Genomic DNA, 21,897 nt, shown 5'->3' on the forward strand with positions numbered 1-21,897 from the left:
AGAAGGAATGTCTTAATCTTTCCACTATACCTTCAAATGACTTTAGCTTTCCGTCATAAATTAAGTTATGGGTCTGATAATTCAAAGAATGGATCACTTCTAATAGTGATCTAATCAATGAGATCTAACTGTTTAATGCCTGTGACTTAAAACTTCCAGTTCATAAATAAACAAAGGTCCTCCGGTGGTTCATATAAAATAATGAACCTCAAGTATGTGGCCAGATAAATGTTTTCTCTTTGGTAAGCTTCACCATAAACAACAGTTTCACGTCCCCTAACTGGCTCTGAAGCTTCCTGAAGTGGGATGGTCATAACCAAACATTTTTTCTGAGCTCATGCCGGGCACAGAGTAAGCATGAAGTAACACCACAGAGGAGGCTGGATGGGTGGGAGAATGGTGACCACCGTCAGTTACTATGAATGCTTAATGCTTTCTTTCAGGATTTTTTTTTTAAAGTTGATCCAGTTACTACTTTAAAGAAATATCAAAGAGCACTACAGCTGGACAAAAAAGAATAATGCTTGAAAAATTTGCAAAGAGGGCTTCAACCAAGGAAAAGTAAAATAAGAGAACCACATGTACTCTGTAGCACTCTAGTCTGAGCTCCGTGCTAGAAAGGCTGAAGAGTTTGCATTGCTGACACTGGTCTGAGATTGCACAGGACCTGGACCACAATCACAGCAGCTGTGTGTACAACCTGGAGAAGCTGTAAAATGTAACCCTTTAACCAAACAGATGCCCAAAGAGGGGCCTTAACCTGAGTAGAAAAGAGCTGGAGAGTGGTGGCAGCCCTCATCTGGGAGGAATCTATGCAAGTCCTAGAGATTTTCATATTCTGAAATAAAACAAATAATGTCTTAGGATTAGATTGAAGCTCAGGACCCTGTTTTTTATTTTCTACACAGAAGAGAATGGGATGTATGACATACTATGGATGGGCTCTAGATAACTCTAGTCAATGACTAGAATGTTGAAGGCCAAAGTCCACCATGAGGATGAAATGTATGTGTCAGCTTTGCTGGGCTGTTTTGCCCAGTCGTTTGGTCAAACACCAGTCTAGATGTTGCTGTGAAACTATTTTTTACATGTTATTAACACTTAAATCAGCGGATTTCGAGTAAAGCAGACTACCTTCCATAATGTAGTGAGCCTCATCCAATGAGTTAAAGGCCTTAATCAGCAAAGATAGGTTCCTGAACAAGAAGCAATTCTGCCTCAACACTACAATGTAGGAATCCCGCCTAAGTTTCCAATGTATTGGCCTGCCCTGCAGATTTCAGACTCTAGACTGTAACAGCTCTTATCCAAGTCTTCAGTCTGCCACACCTGGCCCATAGATTTTAGACTTGCCAGTATCCACAGTTCAATTAACCAGTTCCTTAAACTCTCTCTCTCTCTTCCTCTTCCTCCCCCTCTCCCTCTCTCTCTCCCTTGCCCTCTCTCTGTTTCAGTCTCTCCCCTCCTGTTGGTTCTGTTTCTCTGGAGAACCCTGACTCACACAACCACTAAACTTGACAAGCACAGCATCCCCGCCCAGAGGACAGAATACAGACGTCTCCTAAAGCTTCGGAGGCTGGATGTATGCAGGTGGACCTCAGGTCAGTGACACAGAAGCTTTAACTTTTTCATCAGTGGGTAGAATTCTTTTAAAGGCACAAAATTCTGAAATGTCCCATCAATTGCAACACCACCATTATTACCACCATCACCAAACTATTATAGTTTACAACCCTCAAGTCTAAAAATTGGCTGAAAAAGGGAATATTTCTCAAAACATATATCATCATATTGCAAATTTTCCCAGATGACTAGAAATTGATTCTGCTTAAAATTATGTCTGTGCTCTTCATTGTACATCTCTAAAGAGAATTTTTTAGGAAAAACAATACATTCTTAATTTAGTTGTGAATGCTACAGGAGAATAAAGATAAAATGACATTTAGAGTGGGATAGGCCATTATTGCTACACAGTCAAGACTGTTACTCCACCAACAGCTACAGTGTGCATGACATCACGGGTGATTTGTACACTTCTATTACCTGCTAGAACTAGCAACAGATCAGAGGGTTGGAATGACGCATACCACCCTGTTCTAACTATTTCTTGATCCCTTTTTCTAGTAAAGTGAGCTTCCTGAGAAAATCTGTGTTTCTAAGACATAGCGGAGTATGTAACATAGTAGATATCTTAGCATACCCTAGTTAATGCAAAAAAAGTGGTATCAGAGAACCATAAATGCATGAGTTCGTGAATGTTAAATAACTATATTTGAATCACGATGAAAAATTTTCAGAGTGCTTTGATAGCCACTGTCTAATTTTCTCATCACAATAAACTTAGCAGACAGGTAGGGCAAATGTTGTTATTGCCACTTTTTCAAACATGAGAAGACATTTTCAGAAGGACTGATTGACTTGTCCAGGGTTACAAGCTCATGGACCAAACCACAAGGCGGGACTGAAAGAGGACTTCTGACTCCTTAGTTTGAGGACCTACAATATTCTGATTAATGCACTCTTCTGTTTTTGCTTTTAGCTTTGAAGGTTTAAAAATTTTTTATATATCCCATTTATAACTCTAGAAATATCTCATTGTTAATATCAGAGGCAGAGCTTTTGTTCTTTTGACATATCATGACACCCTGTGTAGCACCCTATACATAGTAAATGCTCAAGGAGTGTTAATGCACCAATCAGAGTATGGAAAATATCAATTTTGGCAATGAAGAGTCACACCATACTGAAGTTAGTGGCAAAAAGCCTATGCAACTAGGATGAAAAGCACAAGTACAAACTATCCTTCCTTGTGCACCACATGCAAATAACTCACATAAAATACTTCACCAGTTATGCACCCAAGTATCAGGGAGAAATTCACATCAGTATCAATAACAACAGGAAAAATAACATAGTAATACCACAACCCAGGAATTCAAACCCAAAATATGAATCTTAGAGATACACTCATACACGTACATCAGGAAACATAGCAAGAATGTTTATCAATCAGTAATAGCGAAAAACTGGAAGCAACACTAATATCTATTAGGGTGGATAAATGCATAAATTAAGATACGTGATTTTCAGATGAAGAAGAACTATGCATCTGTGAAAATGTGTTGTACATCAACCTTACAAATGTAACAAAAAAGCATGTCACAGACGAATATCTACAGAGTGATGCCATTTTAATAAATTCAATATTTTGCTCTGGCTGGCATAGCTCAGTAGATTGAGTGCGGACTGTGAACCAAAGGGTCGCCAGTTTGATTCCCAGTCAGGGCACATGCCTGGGTTGCGGACCAGGTCCCCAGTAGAGGGCATGTGAGAGGCAACCACACAGTGATATATCTCTCCTACTCTTTCTCCCTCCCTTCCCCTCTCTAAAAATAAATAAATAAAATCTTAAAAAAAATTCAGTATTATGCAAAAGGACTATGTTTTTTAGGGATTATATATACAGCAAAGAAATGATGAACATAGTATTCAAGATAATACAGTACTTGTAGGAGAAGAAAAGGATATGCTATTGGGAAGGGGTATAAGGGGTCTTGAAGATTTTGGTAATGTTAGTTCTTAAGTTGAGTAATAAAGTACACAGATATTTGTCCTATTATTTAAAATAAAAATTTATATTATACATATTTTTATATATATATTTCATAATGAAAAAAACACCAATTGTAGTAAGGAGACTTGACTTGGGGTGGTGAACACACAATACAATATACAGATGATGTATTATAGAACTGTACCCCTGAAACCTATATTATTTTATTAACCAATGTCAACCCAATCAAATCAATAAAAAGGGAAAACAAAATAAAAGACATCAATACTAAATTTCACTTGGTCCTCTCTGGAAGAAACAGATCTGTAGAGACAGGGTGGGAGTGGGAGGGGGACATTCACTACTCTATAGAAAAAAGCAAAAATACAAACAGAAAACCGAAAGTTTTGCAACTGACCATATTGACAACCAAATCATTCACATCTGTCACTTAGCCATAAGAAATTAGGTTCCCAGCTAGTGATGAAGTCTCCTTTGGCAGCATAAAAGCACATTTGCATATCATAGTGCTAATTAAGAGATTTCATTTGCAATATCTTCAGTTACTAGTATAGGTGTAATTTCTTGAAGAAAAAACATATGATGCAGTCTAACACTAAAAACAGATTCTTTTAAAAATCCAGTGTCTGTGTTAGCTATAAAGTGAATGAAACTGTTTAACTTCCTTTTTTGTGCTTGTTTAATCAGATAAGCTTTGAACACATGAACACATAACACTGTTCTTTGACTTTCATGTTCAAATCTTACAGATTTAAAATATAAATGTAAGATTTCAAATTAAGAGGGTTTGAAATAGGATCCCCAAAGAGACAAAATGAGGAAGAGGAAAGGACTTCAAGATAGTCTTTAGGAAATCAGAAATCAAAACTATCCTTAAAAAAACGTCAGGTTTAACTTTGCTTTTTGCCACTCTAAGAGCTGCTGATCTTTTAGAGGACTTTATTTTATTGATGTACAGAGGATAGCTTTCCTCTATAGAAGAGTGGGGATTAGAGGGTAGATGGGTTGTTACAACTGGATACAGGTAACCCCCCAAAATCCACTGGAGTGAGGAGGCACAACCAAAGACACTCTGGACCACCAACCAGGGTACATGGATGAGAATGAGGGAAGGCAAGACAAAGAGGCTGGGTTTCCTGTCATCTCCTGTCATAACAGGCTTTGAGTAAGACCTTGTAATCCAGTGAGAACTGACCATCAGGAGAGGCGCCTCGGAGGAGAATGGAAGGACAGAAATAAGCAGAATCTACCCAGGGTCTCCATAACCACCCCCAAATCATCTCTCATGTCACAGGTTCCCAAACCCCCTTTCCTTGCTGCTTTGCTGAAGTATACCTTGCTTCCTATTTCTCACAAGTACAATGTAACTTACCAATCGATTTTCATCAAATACTTCAAAAAGAAGCCGGTGCTCCTGGGGATGAACCTAAGTAAAAGAAACACAGGCTTTCTTTAAAAACAAGTGAACAGCAACCCACAGAGACTGAGAATAAATGCCTGAAAATGTTGCCATTTCCTAATTCCTGTTCTTTATAAGAATTTTTTTCTGGATCAATTCTATATTTTATTCTTGTTTATTCTATTAGTTGTCCCTACAAGATATTTAAACTACATGTGATACTTAATACAAAAGCAGACCAGTCACAAGTCACCTATTTTCTAATGACTTTATTGTAACAGCAAAGTGGACTTGGTCGCTCATTTTTCCAATTTTTTCTAAAATAGGATGAAAGGAAGTAAAATAACATTTCAAAAACTATTTAAATATTTTCCAGCACTTATAAATATAGAATAGACTTAAACTTCTTATTATCAATTTTATTTACTCACTTTTTATTTATCAGGTTAAAACTATCCAAAATAGATGTTGATTTTATGGTAATTTGTGTCTGAATCCTTTTAGTACTGATTTGATAAAGGAATTTGTTGCTTCTACTATAAAAAATACAGGAGTAGTCAAAAAATATAAACTGAGTTTTTACTTATTGTTTATATTTTATACATGAGTAAAAATTAAAATGCAGTATTTTATTTTTCATAGCTGATGCTTTTATTTTTACTGAAATATTTCAATAAGTTAAAATCTACTTAACAGCTGAAGGAAGTCAGAGAAAGACAAATACCATATGATTTTACTTTTATGTGGAATCTAAAACACAAAATAAACGAAACAAACAAACTCATTGACACAAAGAACAAATTAATGGCTGCCAGATGGAAGGGGGCTGGAGGACTAGGTGAAAAGATTAAGAAGTACAAACAAAATAGTCATGGATGCATAGAGTACAGAATAGAAAATATAGTCAATAATACTGTAATACTGATGTGTGGGGTCAGATGGGTACTAGACTTATCAGGATGTTCATTTCATAAGTTATATAAATTTCTAATCACTGTGTTATATACCTGAAACTAATATATTACATATCAACTGTAAATGAAAATATTAAAAAATTATTTTTAAAATGACTTGATATAAAAAAAAGAAAATCTTTAATAATTTTTATATTAGCAGTTAAAATGTGTAAGATAATAGAAAACATGTATATTGGTCTCTGCCCTGGTTCCTGGCACCAGAGCCCCTAAAACCTTTGTCATTTCCTAAGCGGTAACAGCTCTAAGAGTGTCTTTTGTTCTAATATTTAGTCTTTGGCTCAATTCCTGATACGGGGCTCCTAAAACCCTTCAATTTCCTGGGTGGTAGGGGTGTTTTTTTTCCTAATGAGGTGACTCTGGGTGTGATCCAGGATGAGGGCTGGTCACAAGAAACAACAAGTCATAATTAGAGGCTTGGAATTTCCAGCTCCAACCCCTACTCTCTTGCGAAGGGAAAAGGCCTGAAAATGGAGTTTGTGATTGATCATGCCCACGTGATAAAGCCTCCATGAAAATCCCAAAAGCACGGGTTTGAACACATCCATATCTGGGGAGGGTGATGCACCCCAACCCCACAGGTACAGAAGCTCCTGCCCTCAGATCCCTCCCAAACCTCACCCTATGTATTCCTTCATCTGGCTGTTCATCTGCATCCTTTATTGTGTTTTTAATAAACTGACAAACACAAGTAAGTGTTTCTCTGAGTTCTGTGAGTTGTTACAGCAAATCAATGGAACCTGAGGAAGGGGTCATGGGGAACCTCTGATTTGTAGCCAAGCCAGGCATAAGTTGTGGGTGACCTGGGCACCTATGCTTTTCGATTGTGTCTGAATTGAGATCAGTATTGTGGGACGGAGCCCTTAACCTGGGGAATCGGATGCTATACTGAGGTAGGTAGTATCAAAATTGAGTTAAAACGTGGGCCAGCCATTCCATTGGTGTTACACAAAATTGCCTGGTGTGGGAAAATAACCTCCACACATATGGTGACCAGAATTATGAGAAGTAAAATATTCTGTATGATTAACAAAGGACAAATACAGGAGGTAAAGGATTAGAATTACTTCCCCTATGATAAATATATTGGGTTGGCCAAAAAGATCGGGTTTTTTTTCCTGTAAGATGGCAGTATTAGTGCTTAGTTGTCTTGAACTTCATTCAAAACAATTTTGTTAGATTGTATTGTGACAATGTCATAGTAGTATGCATTTAAAAAAAAACATCAAAATGGGTGAATTTTTGTGTAGCTATTTTAGTTTTGAAGATGGAAGAAAATACAAAAATTTTGGCTTTATTATTTCAGGAAAGGTAAAAATGCAGCTGAAACACAAAAAAAGATTTGTGCAGTGTAGGGAGAAGGTGCTGTGACTGATCGAATTTATCAAAAGTGGTTTGTGAAGTTTTGTGCTGAAGATTTCTCACTGGATGATGCCCCACAGTTGGGTAGGCCAGTTGAAGTTGATAACAATCAAACAGAGACATTAATTGAGAACACTCAACGTTATATCATATGGGACATAGCCGACATACTCAAAATATCCAAATCAATAAAGTTATTGGTGAAAATGAAAAACACGTTTTTTATTTTATGGAAAAAAACATACAGCCTTTTTGGCCAACACAATATATCCCCACTCAGGCCAATACAGGATGATGTATAAAAAATTCTCACACTTAGGTTGATTTTTTTCCCTATGATAAATATATTACATTGAACACTGTAATATTTTAAAACTTAGTTTTACATGTCAAAGGTATTGCTAGCCTTGATAAACTCTACTTCCCATCTGAGAACATGACCCTAATATTACCTGTGACAATGTGCCCAGAGGCACCATACTGCAAAACTCAGGGGGATAATTTTTTTGAAGTATAACATATATTTAGTATAGTATAATGTATACTAACCTTAAAAATACAGCTTGATGACTTTTTATGTGTGTTTACTATGGCATCATCACCAAGAACAAAATATCAAACACTCCATTCCACCTTATGTACCATTTGCCATGTGAATAGTGCCCTCTGGACTTATTCAACATTGAGACTCTGAATATCTCTATCCAAAAATGATTTCCTTGCACCTAAGGATGGCCAAGGAGGCCAATGTGATAGCAGTTATTGGATGGGACTTCTAGAAAAGCTCTTTAAATAGGGCTGTCTCAACTGGAACAGATGGTCCTCATGCCCTTTGCATTTCTCTTTTCTGCCTAGAACTTGGATGAGATAGCTGGCACTCCTACAGCCATATTGTAACCATGGAGGAACTCTGAGGAAGGAAGCCCCAGTCAACAGCTAGACACCATATGAATAGAAAAATAGTGTAAGACAACAGTGTTTTCTAAGATGTAAAGGAAGTTTGGAGGGAGGAGATGAAATTTCAGCTGGGACTTGAAAGATGGGAAGAATTTGACAAGAGAGTTTAGAGAACATTCACAGCAAGGTGGTGGCATGAGGAAAGGCATAAGAAGAGAATGAGTATGCTCTAAGAAAATCAAATGGGTAAGTACATTTTTGTATTAAAAAGTGGCAAGAAGCCCTGGCTGGTGTAGCTTAGTGGATTGAGCGTGGGCCTGTGAACCAAGGGATCACAGATTCGATTCCCAGATCACAGCACATGCCTGTGTTGCTGGCCATGTCCCCAGTAGGGGGTGCACTAGAGGCAACCACACATTGATGTTTCTCTCCCTTTCTTTCTCCCTCTCTTCCCCCCTCTCTAAAAATAAATAAGTAAAACCTTTAAAATAAATAAATAAATAAAAAGTGGCAAGAAAATTTTGGTTAGTTAGGCTAGAGCCAGGCTGAAGTCACTGAAATCCAAACAAGGGGTTAAAACTTGATTGACAGGGAAGAAAATGAAGGTTTTAAAAGAAAAATGACATGACGTAGATCCTACGTTAAGTATTATTTTTGTCAAATGATACACAAAATGAATTGGACTGGAGAGAGCCCCCAGAGTCCATAGGGACTGTGGTCTAGTAACTCAGCATGGAGTGATGAGAGCTCAGCCTGGGATTGTCCCCATGAGAACAGGGAGGGAGACAAGTCCATTAAAAACATTTTGATGGAAAAAATCAGAAGTTTCAGTGTTTATCAAAGTACCTGGCAGACACTGTAGCCATTCAATGTCAATAATGAATATTCTGCCCTAGCTGGTGTGGCTCAGTGGATTGAGCACCAGCCTGCAAACCAGGGGGTTGCTGATTTGATTCCCAGTCAGGGCACATGCCTGGGTTGCAGGCCAGGTCCCCAACAGGGCACATGTGAGAGGTAACCACGCATTGATGTTTTCTCCCTCTCTTTTTCCCTTTCTTTCCCTCTCTCTAAAAATAAATAAATAAATAAATAAATAATCTTAAAAAAAAACCCTAAAGTAAGTTTCTAGAAATTTAGCTGGTGGATTCATAAAAAAAAACAATGTAGACATATTTTTTCAAATAGCTTTATTATGGAATAATTCACATACTATACAAATGACCCATTGAAAGTGTACAATTCAGTGGTTTTTAGTATGTTCATAAAGTGTGCAACCACCATTACAATTTTAAAACATTTTTATCATCTCAAAGAGAAATGCAATACCCTTTAGCAGTCACTGCTAATTTCCTCTCAACCTCCCCTTTCTCAGGCAACCTCTATTTTCTGTCTCCACAAATTTGCATATTCTAGAAATTTAATGTAAGTGGACTCATACAATATATGGTCTTTCATAATTGGCTTCTTTCACTTAGCATAATGTTTTCAAGGTTTACCCATGTGGGAACATGCATTGGTACTTCATTCCTCTTTGTAGCCAAATAATATTCAATTGAATGTATACATCCCAATTTGTCTGTTCATCTGGGTTGTTTCTACCTTTTACTATAATGAATAATAATGCTATGAACATTGATGTACAAGTTTTTGTGTGGACATATGTTTTAAGTACATTCTAAAATAAAAACTGTAAAAAGTTAAATGAAATAAACATTTTTACCAATCATAAAGCATTATATTAATAGAAAATACCTTAAATTTTTATTTACCTGTTTCATGTCTTTCTACTCTGTTCATCTATAGTTATGTATAACCAACAAATTTTAAAATAAATTGCAGCTACACAACCATGGGCCCTGGCCAGGTTGCTTGGTTGGTTGAAGCACTGTACCCATGCACCAAAAGGTTGTGGGTTCTATCCCCAGTTGCGGTTAGTATGGGAGGCAACTGATTGATGTTTCTCTCTCACTTTGATGTTTCTTTCTTTCTCTTTCTCTCTCTCTCTCCCCCCTTCTTCTCTCTCCAAAATCAATAAATATATCTTTGGGTGAGGATTAAAAAATAGGTATACAGCAAAGCAATCATTTAGAATGGAAAGGCAGATAAAGTGCTTCCCAGATAAGGTCAAGTTAAAAGAGTTCATCATCAGTAAGCCCTTATTATATGAAATGTTAAAGGGACTTACCTAAGAAAAAGAAAATGATCAAAAATATGAACAGTAATATGACAACAAACTCACAACTACCAACAATTGAACTTAAACAAAAACAAACTAAGCAAACAACTAGAACAGGAAAAGAATCACAAAAAGGAGATCACATGGAGGGTTACCAGTTGGAGGGGGAGGGGTGGAATAGGGGAAAAGGTACAGGGAATATGAAGTATAAATGGTAGGTACAAAATAGACAGGGAGGTTAAGAATAGTATAGGAAATGGAAAAGCCAAAGAACTTATATGTATGACCCATGGACACGAACTAACGGGGGGGATGCTGGTGGGAAGGGGGGTACAGGGTGGAGGGGGATAAAGGGGAGAAACAAATGATAACTATAATAGCATAATCAATAAAATATACTTCAAAAAATAAAATAAGAAATAGACATACAGCCATGGGAGAAAAACCCAAACAGTAAAAAAGATACATAGTAAATTATAAATTTTTCTCTTATTCTTGTCCCACACTCAGAGAAAATATTGTAAACAGTTTCTTTGGTCCTTCCAGAGGTATTTTCTGCAAATAACAGCATTTGAGAAGGCATTTCTAGATGTTTATTTTTCCCCAAAAAGGTGTAACATGTACACAATGTTTTGCACTTTTGTTCCTTTAACATATTTTGAAACTAATGCTCTGTCAGTACATATATATCTGTCTTTTAAAACAGCTGATGTGAAAAAAATTAAAACATTAAAGAGCCAATGTGGATTTCATTGTATGGAGGTGCATAATTTACTTAGTGCTTTATTCATGGGGTGCCCCCCTTCTCCCTAGCCAACAGAATTCTGATTTCATTCAAATTCTGGAAGGTGTGTCAGGGTCGACAGCCTCTCTCCACCCCCAGGGGCTGAATCCTGATTCCTTTAAGCCTCAGAGTAACTCCAACCTCCTTACCAAGGACGAGGTTAGAAGTAAGCACATGATACAGTTTGGCCTGAGACATATGCATCAAAGTCTCCTGTGGGAACTTTTGGAAAAGTTTTAAGAGAAACACAAGGGAAAACTCTCCATTTCTGCCTCTGGACATCATCAAATGAGGCTGTCATAGTTGGAACTGTCTCAAGCATCTTGGGACCACGAACAGGAAGCCAGAGAATCCCAGGGAGACTGGATCAGATGTGACCCCACCCTGCTGCTGCAGTTACCACCCATCCTCTATGATCCTTTTTGTGATTAGAGATAATAAATGCACCTATTGTTTACAAGACAACATTAACTATTACCTGAAACCTGTCACTTGAAGCTGAAAGCATCCTAAATGATACACTTCCTCTGAGGACCTTTCCTTAGTCTCCTAGATCTAGGAAATCCCCTAAATTCCCTAATAACCTCCTGATAGTTACTCCCTAACATCTATTTTTTTTTTCCTTTCATGATGCTGAGCACACTGGTAATTATTTGAGAAATTTGTTCATAGGGCTCCACAGTAGACAGTAAGCTTCATTGAAGGTGAGGACTGTAGCCATATCATTAACCAGCATTAGCAAAGCACCTGTGACATGAGCATAGAAAAATATCACACTAACTGTGTATACAGGTGGAGGAATATAAATATATTGACAAAAATGCCAGAAGATCACACAATCAGTGGTGGTTTTATGAAGATTAAATTATGGCTGATTTTTATTTCTCTTTATAAAAATACCTATTATATACAAGTTACATTGTTCTGTAATATAATACAAATATACACATGAACACACACACACATTATGTAAATATTACATGAGGAGCATGGATGCTAAAGATACAATGCCAGCACCAGGAGAATAGAGGGAATGGAGTGGGCTGCCCTCTTCGTACATTCGTGCATTGCACTTATGCAGAGTACATAATGTGTACATCGCACCTGGGGTGACTTTTTTTCAGCCTGTCATTTGTCTCCTCTGGTCTCATGTGATCAACTATACATGTAGGTTTTGCTGTAATTTGCTGTTGAGCACTAATTTCAATTTGGAGTGTCCTCTGTTTGTCTCTCACAATAACAGTCCTCCAGAAAAACTTCCTTTGAGCTTCAATGTTTTCTGAGAGATACAAAGGTTCTTGTCAACTCTGACCACAATTTCCACTTGGCCAAATGCCCAATAATCAAGTTTTTACTGTGGTATATTATCTCAACAGATATTTTTTAAAGATTTTTATTTATTTATTTTTAGAGAAGGAAGGGAGGGAGAAAGAGAGAGAGAAACATCAATGTGCAGTTGCTGGGGGCCATGGCCTGCAACCCAGGTATGTGCCCTGACTGGGAATCAAACCTGTGATGCTTTGGTTCGCAGCCCGCGCTCAATCCACTGAGCTATGCCAGCCAGGGCTCAATTGACATTATGTGAACACATTCAATTGAAAACATTTTGTGCTAAGTATAAATAATAAGTGACAAAGGGGAAAGTAGGGGCCCATACGTTGTACAGAATAATGTCCTTTGTACAGAAAGTACTAAGTCACCACGTATTTTCCGTTCTTTATCTAGTTGTGATGAATTAACACTGATCCATTCAAATTTATCTAGTTATCTCTGCAATACATTTGCAAAATTCTGATAGATATAAATGCACTGCCTATGGTTCCAGAATAAAGTAGTGTTGGCTAGAACACTTGGTAATAGCAAAATTATGGTAGAAGAAACAATGAATAAAAGGCATTCGAGTCCTACCCTGGCCGGTTGGTTCAGTTAGTTGGAGCATTGTCCTGTACACCCAAAGGCTGTCAGTTAGATTCCCAGTCAGGGCACATACCTAGGTTGTGGCTTTGATTCCCAGTTGGGGCACATATGGAAGGCAGCCAACCAATGTTTCTCTCTCACATTGATGTCTCTTTCTCTCTCTCTCGCCCTTCCTCTCTCTAAAATACATTTTTTTAAAAAGCAGTAGAGTCCTGAACCTGGTTTATCATTTACAAATGACCTTCTTTCTTATTTTTGTGACAGCATCTTTAATTCAAAAGTAGTACTGACCCTGGCCAGTGTAGCTCAGTGGATTGAGCACAGATCTGCAAACCTAAGCATCACTGGTTCGATTCCCAGTCAGGGCACATGCCTGGATTGCAGGCCATGTCCCCAGAAGGAGGTGCACTAGAGGCAACCACACACTGATGTTTGATGTTTCACTCCCCCTTTTTCTCCCTCCCTCCCCATCTCTCTAAAAATAAATAAAATCTCTTCAAAAATAAGTAGCACTGAATTTCGAGCATCCTTTCTAATCAGAACTCAAGATAAAAAGTAATGGGAAGATTTTTAGTTATAGTTTTAATTTTTTTTTAAATATTTTCTCCCTGACCAGTGTGGCTCAGTTGGTTGGGCATCATCTCACAAAGCTAAAGACCACCAGTTTCATTCCCAGTTCAGAGCATGTACCTGGGTTATAGGTTGTATCCCTGGTCAGATGCATACGAGAGGCTACCAATCAATATTTCTCACATCAGTGTTTCTCTGCCTCTGTTTCTCCCTCCTTTCCCCTCTAAATAAATATTTATTAAAATTAAAAATTTTAATTACAATTTTAATTCCTCTAACAGATACCTATATTTTCTACTTCTATTCATATTGGTTTTGCTAAGTTTTTAGCCTTTAAAGTTTTTTATCATTTTAGCTAAGTTGTTAAAATTATTGCCATCAAGTCATTCATAATATTACCTGATTTATTTTTTGTCTATAGGATTTTTTTCATTCCTTACACTGGTTATTTCAGTTTTTTCCCCTCTCATGTTTGGACCAGCAAGATGTACCAAAGAATCACTTCAATTTCATTTATTTTCTCTTCTTTTTCCATTTCATTATTTTCCATTCTTATTTCCTTCCCTCTATTTTTTTTCTGCTTAGAGTAGAAACTCAGATCACTGACTTTTAAATCTTTTTTCTTCTGTATATAAAGGTGCAAATTTTTCTCTAAGCACTGAATTAGCTTATCTCATATTTTGATATGTTATGCTTTATCAATTAAAATGTTTTCTAACTTTTCTTATGATTTCTTCTTTATCTATAGCTTATTTAAAATGTTGCTTAATTTCCAAGTATTTGTGGGTTTTCCAGGTATATTTGTGTTGCTGAATTCTATCTTAACTCTATTGTAGTCAGAGAATATACTCTGTTGCATCTCAACCTTTTAAAATGCATTCAAACATGTTTTATGGCCTTATATATGGTGTCTCCTCGTAGATGTTCCATGGACATATAAAAATGTCTATTTTTCAGATATTAGATGTAATGTTCTCTACATGCCAAATAGGTTAAATTTACCTACAGTGTTTTTCAAATCTTTTATGTACCTACTAAGTTTTTCTGTCTGGTTGTTTTAGCATACTCAGAGAGAAGTAACAAAATCTTTAACTACTCTGGATTTATTTATTCCTCTATTTAGTTCTGTCAATTTTGCTTCATAATTCTAAAGCTCTTTTGTTAGGTGCATACAAATTTAGGGTTGTATGTCTTCTTGGTAAATAAGCCCTTTTATAATCATGTATTATGCCTCTTTGTCTTTGGAAATATTCTTCATCCTGAAGTCTACTTCATCTAATTTTGATACAGACACATGAGGGTTTCATTTGGGATTTTTCAGCTTCATGTTTGCATGATAAATCTTTTTCTGTACTTTTCCTTTTAACAGGTCCATGTCTTTTTACTCAGTTTGTATCTTCTGTAAATAGCATATAGTTGAATCTTATTTTTTAAAAAATTATTGAGATGGCTAGCTTTATGACTGTCATCATTCTATTTTTGTCCTATTTGTCTTTATTCCTCTTTTCTTCCCTTAACAATATTATTCAAGTACTTCTTGGTATTCTATTTCACTTCTTTTATTAGGTTTTTACCTATAATTTTGTTTCAATTTCTTAGTAGCTGCTCTGAGGATTATAACATACATCCTTAAACATCACAATTGTAATAGCCAGAGTTGAGCTACTCCGATCTCCTTCAGATCTCTTTCAAGAGAACCCGCATAGTTGATTGGCAGCTCCTAGTTGATCGTGCATCTTTGCATCTACCCATTGTGTTCTCCTTTCTTGCTACTGAAGGCTGGACACAGTGGGGTTTCAACAGCCTGGCCATTCTTGCCCAACACAGGACTTCTCTAACAGACAACCTCTGCTAGGAAACTCTCTGTCAGCCTGGATGAGACTTTCTCAGAATGTAGCTGCAGTGTAAGTCTTTTCCTCTCCAGTCTTTTCACACCTCTCCTTGCATAGGCGTTAGGCCTCCATTATGATGAGAAGGCTCTCCCCATCTGTACATCCTCCATCTTTGACCTTCATATTTAATCCCATCTTGATGTCTGTCTCTTACAGGGCTCAAGCCAACACTGACGGGGTATGGGTAGTGGGGTTTTAGGACCAGCCCAAGTTCACCTGGCAGACCAGGAGTTCCCCTCCCCATTCTGAGCTGTAATGTGGGACACAAAGTCCCAATAAGATGGTGGCCCAGTTCCTAAAGATTTCTCCAGTGATGTCCCAGGAATATGTCCTGGTGGAGAGGAACATGCTTGCCAGTGTGATATTTAAGGCACTTGAAAGATATAGGGATAACGATGCCTACAAAAACAATGGCTAGTTACTGCTACACTGTGTCACCGACTTACAGAGAGATAATGAGAAATTAAGGATAGTCAAAAAACTAAAGGTTAAATATGTGAGACAGAGGGACTCTTTGGTATCTGAGAAAGAGGACTGCACCTCCTAGAGTAGAAAAGAGGACACAACTGAGGAGCAGCCTCAAATGTGACAGAGATGCAGAGCTCACAGACATTTAAACGTTCAGCCCCTGCAGGTCTAATATGTTCAAGCCAGAACCCTGGCTGAGAAAACCTGGGACCCTGACATGTGAAATGGGAGGATCTGGGTGAACACTCCTGAGGTTTTAGTTCTGTAAATCCCTAACCCTCAGAGCTGGCAGAGTAGCCCATCCTTCTGTAGTAAGAGCTAGCACCTCCCCCATGCAGGGAGATACTGTTGAGGCTTCCTCTCCACAAGGAAAAGGGGTCTCTCCTCAGGAGTTCCTCTAACTTCTCTTCTGACTACCAAGATAATAATAACCAGTGTTAAATTCCAGCAAAACCCAGCTGGGCCTGATGTACGATGAAAGAGATTATTACATTTGGAAGCAGCTTCAAGAATTAAAGAGCACGCACTAGTAGGAGCCCAAGAACCCCTGAGACAATAGTACTTGATCAAAGGAACAGAAGCATAAGACTGGATAGGCAAGATTTCACTGACTTGGGATTTAATATCCTGCTGTGGACCCCATGAGATGAGCCAAACTTACTGCTAGGGTGGCTCCTAGAAACCTGAAAAAATAATGAGCCAAGTATAAATGCCTGAGTTGCCCTGGCAGATGGTAGAAGTATTAAAAGGTCCATGAAAGTGTCCATACTAGAATGAAATATATATTTGGCCTCATGATGTGTGAGTGTGTGAGTGTGTGTGTGTGTGTGTGTGTGTGTGTGTGTGAGAGAGAGAGAGAGAGAGAGAAATGAGGCCAAAATACCTACAGATTTTTATGCCCAGAGGACACACCATTAACCACAGTGATCAGGCATGTGCCAAAGACAGGGGCAGCAGCACCACCAAGAAGTGCAGTGGTGGCTCTCTTTGGCATGCTAGGAACTAATGGTGAGAGAAGGGGTCACAGAGCTGGGCTCCTAAATAGTCGTGCAAAGAGATGATCCTCCCTATCTCCAGTAATAGAGCCCAGCTGATGGCATTTCACTGCCAGAATCAAGGCGCTGCAATTATTGTAATGAGCAGACAGATTAGAGGGACAGTGAAGCAGACCTGACTTGAGCTGCAGAGTACAGAGCACAGCATCCCCAGGGGCAGAACAAGCTGGTGGCCAATGAAGGTGCAATGAGGATTGATATGTACAAGCATGAGAAGACAACAGTAGAGAAGTGAATAGCTAAGGACAGTTTCCCTAATTAAAAAATCACAATCCCTTGTCCTACTCCTCAACCTGAGCCAACAGTCTGATCAAAAGCCCATTTACTAAAGAAGTGACCTAGTCCTTAGAAGGAGGGCTCTGCCTCACTTCAGTAAGTATATGTTGTAATGATCTCTCCTCCTCCTCCAAAAGGACTATGGCCATTTACTTGGGTGGACTGTATACAGGGGAAAATGAATACTCAGACAAACTGAGGACTGTTGGAAACAGGATCTGTGTTGACACCTAGAAACCCAAAGCATCACAGCTTCCCTACTAGAGCAAGGACTTGCAGGGACCAGAGAATAAATGGAGGCCTGGCTAAAGTTCAGCTTATACAGAGTCCACTGGGTCTGTGGGTCCACCCAGAGTCATTTCCCCAATTTTCAAGTGTAAAATTGGGATTGACGTACTGGAAGTTGGGTCCCCTCACTACCACCACCACGATGGCTTGTGTGTTAAGAACCCATAATAAGAAGGCCAAGGGGAAGCCTCTGAACTGTCCTATCTCTGTTTAAGATAGTAAATCTAAAACAACATTGATTAGAAATGACAACAAAGCACAAGCAATAAAAGAGAACAATAGATAAACAATAGAAAAATAGCTAATTTTTAATCAAAATTTAAAACTTTTGTGCTTGAAGGGACACCATTAATAACATTAAAGGATAGCCTACAGAATGAAGAAAGTTTCTGCAAATCACGTCTCTGACAAGAAACTTGTAATTTAGAAATATAAAGAGCTACACCTTAATAACAAAAAGACAAATAACCCAATTGTAAAATGGGCAAAAGATCTGAACAGACATTTCTCCAAGGAATATATACAACTGGAAAGTAAGCTTGTGAAAAGATGCTCAATGTCCTTAAGCATAAGAAAATGCAAATCAATGCAATTAAAAAATGGGCAAAGGACCTGAACAGATACTTCTCTAAGGAGGACATACAAAGGGCCCACAGACACATGAAAAAATGCTCAACATCACTAGCCATCAGAGAGATGCAAATTAAAATCACAATGAGATACCACTTCATACCAGTTAGAATGGTCATCATTAATAAATCAACAAACAAGTGCTGGCAAGGTTGTAGAGAAAAAGGAACCCTAGGGCACTCTTGGTGGAAATGCAGACTGGTACAGCCACTGTGGAAAACAATATGGAATTTCCTCAAAAAACTAAAGATGGAACTGCCTTTCGATCCAGCAATTCCATTGTTGGGAGTGTACCCAAAGAATCCTGAATCACCAATTCCAAAGAACCTATGCACCCAAATGTTCATAGCAACACAATTTACAATAGCCAAGTACTGGAAACAGCCTCAGTGCCCATTAGTAAATGAATGGATAAAAAAACTGTGGTACCTTTACATAATGGAATACTAGGCAGCAAAAAGAAAGAAGGAACTCTACCATTCCAGACAGCATGGATGGAACTGAAGAGCATTATGCTAAGTGAAATAAGCCAGGTGGTAAAAGACAAATACCATACAATCTCACCTATAAGTGTAATCTAGTCAACAAAACAAACAAATGAGCACAACAGAAGCAGAGACTTAGAAATATAGAACAAACTGACAGTGACCAGAGGGAAGGAGGAAGGGGGATAATGGAGGAAAGAAGGGGAAAGGGCAAGCAGAGGAACATGAATAGAGGACTCATAGGCATGGATGATGGGGAGCACTGACTGTAGGAGCGGGGATGAGGGACAGGGTAGGGGTGAGCAATGGAGAAAAAGGCGGGACAATTGCAACTAAACAATAATAAGAAAATGCAAATCAAAACCACATTTAGATGTCACTTCACACCCACAAGGAGGGCTATAATAAAAAGACAGAAAATAACAGGTATTAAAAATCTCAACCACTCTCAACCACTGTTGGTGGGAATGTAATGTGGTACAGCCACTTTGGAAAACTGTTTGGCAGCTCCTTATATGGTCCAGAAATCCCACATATAGGTATATACCTCTCCAAGTGAAAATCTATATCACACAAAAACTTGTATACAAGTTATGTTCATAGCACCATTATTCATCATAGTTAAAAAGTGGAAAGAGCCCAGATGTCCATCAACTGATACATAGGTAAGTAAAGTATGGTTATCCATACAATGGAAAAGTGTTTGGCAATAAAAAGAAATGATGTACTGATACATGCTGTAACATGATTAAACCTTAAAAACATTATGCTAAGTGAAAAAAGTTAGACACAAAGGACCACATGCTGTATGATACCATTTATACAACATGTACAAAATAAGTGAATCTAAGAGACAGGAGTAGATTAGTGGTTGTGTGGGAGGGGCAGGTGTTATGGGAAAAAATGGTGACAGCTTGTGTGTATGCAGTTTCTTTTTGGGAGTGATGAAAATGTTTGCAAAATGATTTTGGTGATGGCTGCACAGTACTGTACACTAAAAACAACTGAACTGTATACTTTGAGCAATTTGGATGTTATGTGAATTATATCCCAAAAAAGTTTAAAAAACAAAAATATTGCAGCCTGATGGGAATGTTAGCAGTAAGTACCACCAGAAAAGACCTAAAGAATATGAATGTTCATTTAATTCTCTAGTCTGATCCCTGCAGAAATCAGATAGATCCTGGGGAATGACTCTACCTGTAAGGTCCACCAAATAATAGCCCCACTTTCTTGCTGTTTCCTGAATACAAGTCCAGAGTGCCCTCACAGCAGCCTTGGACTGGTTTGATAGGACCCTTGCTATGTCCACTGGAAAGTGTGCTCCTTTTGGGGAGCTGGATCTCTAACTCAGCAGAGCCCAGAGTTCCAGGGATGAGAAGCACATAGTCCTCCACGAGGTCTTCGGCAATAATGGTAAATGGGGCCACTCCTACTTCTACTCCTTTGTTCCTGGACCCATGTATATTTTCTGTTGTGAACATAGCCCTATATGGAGGTCTCTGGTTTAATGAATAAACTATATCCCATCTCTGCAGAGTACTGTCTCCACAGTGGTGCTTCAGTTGTGCTTTCAGTAAGCCATCCCAGCTCTGTGAGGCTTCCTGCTTCTGGATGGTGTGGCAGGTGATATAACCAATGGATCCCACGGTCAAGGACTCATTCCTGAACCTCCTTCTCTGTGAATTGGGTCCCTTGGAAGGATAAAATGTGTGGATTTCCATCCCTATGGAACACACATTGTATAAGCCCCCAGAGAGTTGTGCTGGATGAGATTCTGCAGATAAGAAAGGCAAACTTATACCCAGAAGTAATTGCAGGACAAATTTCTGGCCCTTTTGGAACAGAAGGTATACAATTTAGTACTTACCACAAAAATGGCTATGGTCATGAGGGTTAATGAATGGTCTACAATTATATCTTCTTTTTTTTTATCCTCACCTGAGGACATGCTTATTGATTTTAGAGACAGGGGAAAGGAGGAAGAGAGAGAGAGAAACATCAAATGAGAGAGAAACATTAATTGGCTGCCTCTTGCATGCACCTCAATGGAGAGCCAAACCTGCAATTGTGAAGCCCTAGGTATGTACCCTGACCAAGAATCAAACCCATGACTTTTTGGTATATGAGACAATACTCCAACCAACTGAGCCACACTAGCCAGGGCTGCAATTTATCTTCTTATAAAGTCTTTGTCTGGTTTGGTATCAGGGTAATGCTGGTGTCATGAATGAATTGGGATGTGTTCCCTCCTATTTTCAGAAAGACATCATGTAGAAATTGAAATTATTTATTCCTTAAATGTGTCGTAGAATTTAACAGAGAAACCATCTGGGACTGAAGTTTTCTTTGTTGGGAGGTTTTTAACTTCAAACGCAATTCTTGAAGAGACACAGGAATTTTCAGGTAATTTATTTCTTAAAAGTTTGGTAGCACGTGTCTTTAAAGGAACTGGTCCATTTCATCTAAGCCAATGAATAGGGGAACAGAGTTGTTCACAGTGGCCCGTGTCATCCATTTAATGGCTATAGGTTCTGGAATGATGCCACTTTCTAAGTGGAAACTTAGATCAATTGCCCAAGATCTTTCTTCTTTTCTAATGTAATGTAATGCTATATGTTTCCCTCTAAGCACTGCTTTAGTTATATTCTACAAACTTTGATGTATTTTTATTTCATGCTGTTAAAATATTTTTAATTTCCCTGGAGATTCTTATCTGATCCATGGGTTATTTAGAAGTGTGTTAACTTCCAAGTATTTGGGGATTTTTCAGATAAATTTGTGTTATTGATTCCTACTTTAATTATATTATAGTTGGATACCATACTTTACATGATTTATATTCTTTTAAAAATTGTTAAGGTTTAGTTTTGGGCCCAGCTTACTCAGTAAATGTTTCACGTGTAATTGAAAAGACTAAGTAGTCCACTGTTGCGGTGGACAGCCTGTGAGTGTCTATTAGGTAGGCCTTATTTTATAGTTTTGTTCAGCATTTCTGTATTTTACTGATTTTTTTGGTCTATTTCCACCTTTGTCTATTTCTACTGTCCCTCAATACTGAGAATACTGAATTCTCCAATTAAAATGGTGTCTTTGACAATTTCTCCTTTCAGTCCCCTCATTTATTGCTTTATAATTTTGAAGCACTGA

The 21,897-nt window shown here is 38.1% G+C and overlaps 1 protein-coding gene across 4 annotated transcripts in view; it reads right to left on the reverse strand.

The window, feature by feature from the left end:
- NEDD4 (NEDD4 E3 ubiquitin protein ligase) overlaps positions 1 to 21,897 on the reverse strand; it is a 119,800-nt gene that overhangs the window by 70,271 nt on the left and 27,632 nt on the right. For all 4 annotated transcript variants that reach the window (XM_045822320.1, XM_045822321.1, XM_045822324.1 and 1 more), the window contains one exon: positions 4,947 to 5,000. In XM_045822320.1, coding sequence (XP_045678276.1) covers positions 4,947 to 5,000 — 54 coding nt within the window. The remainder of the gene's footprint in view (positions 1 to 4,946; positions 5,001 to 21,897) is intronic.

This window comes from Phyllostomus hastatus, unplaced genomic scaffold (genome assembly GCF_019186645.2).
Source record: "Phyllostomus hastatus isolate PE091 unplaced genomic scaffold, TTU_PhHast_1.1 phas_scaffold_501, whole genome shotgun sequence".
Lineage (NCBI taxonomy): Eukaryota > Metazoa > Chordata > Mammalia > Chiroptera > Phyllostomidae > Phyllostomus > Phyllostomus hastatus.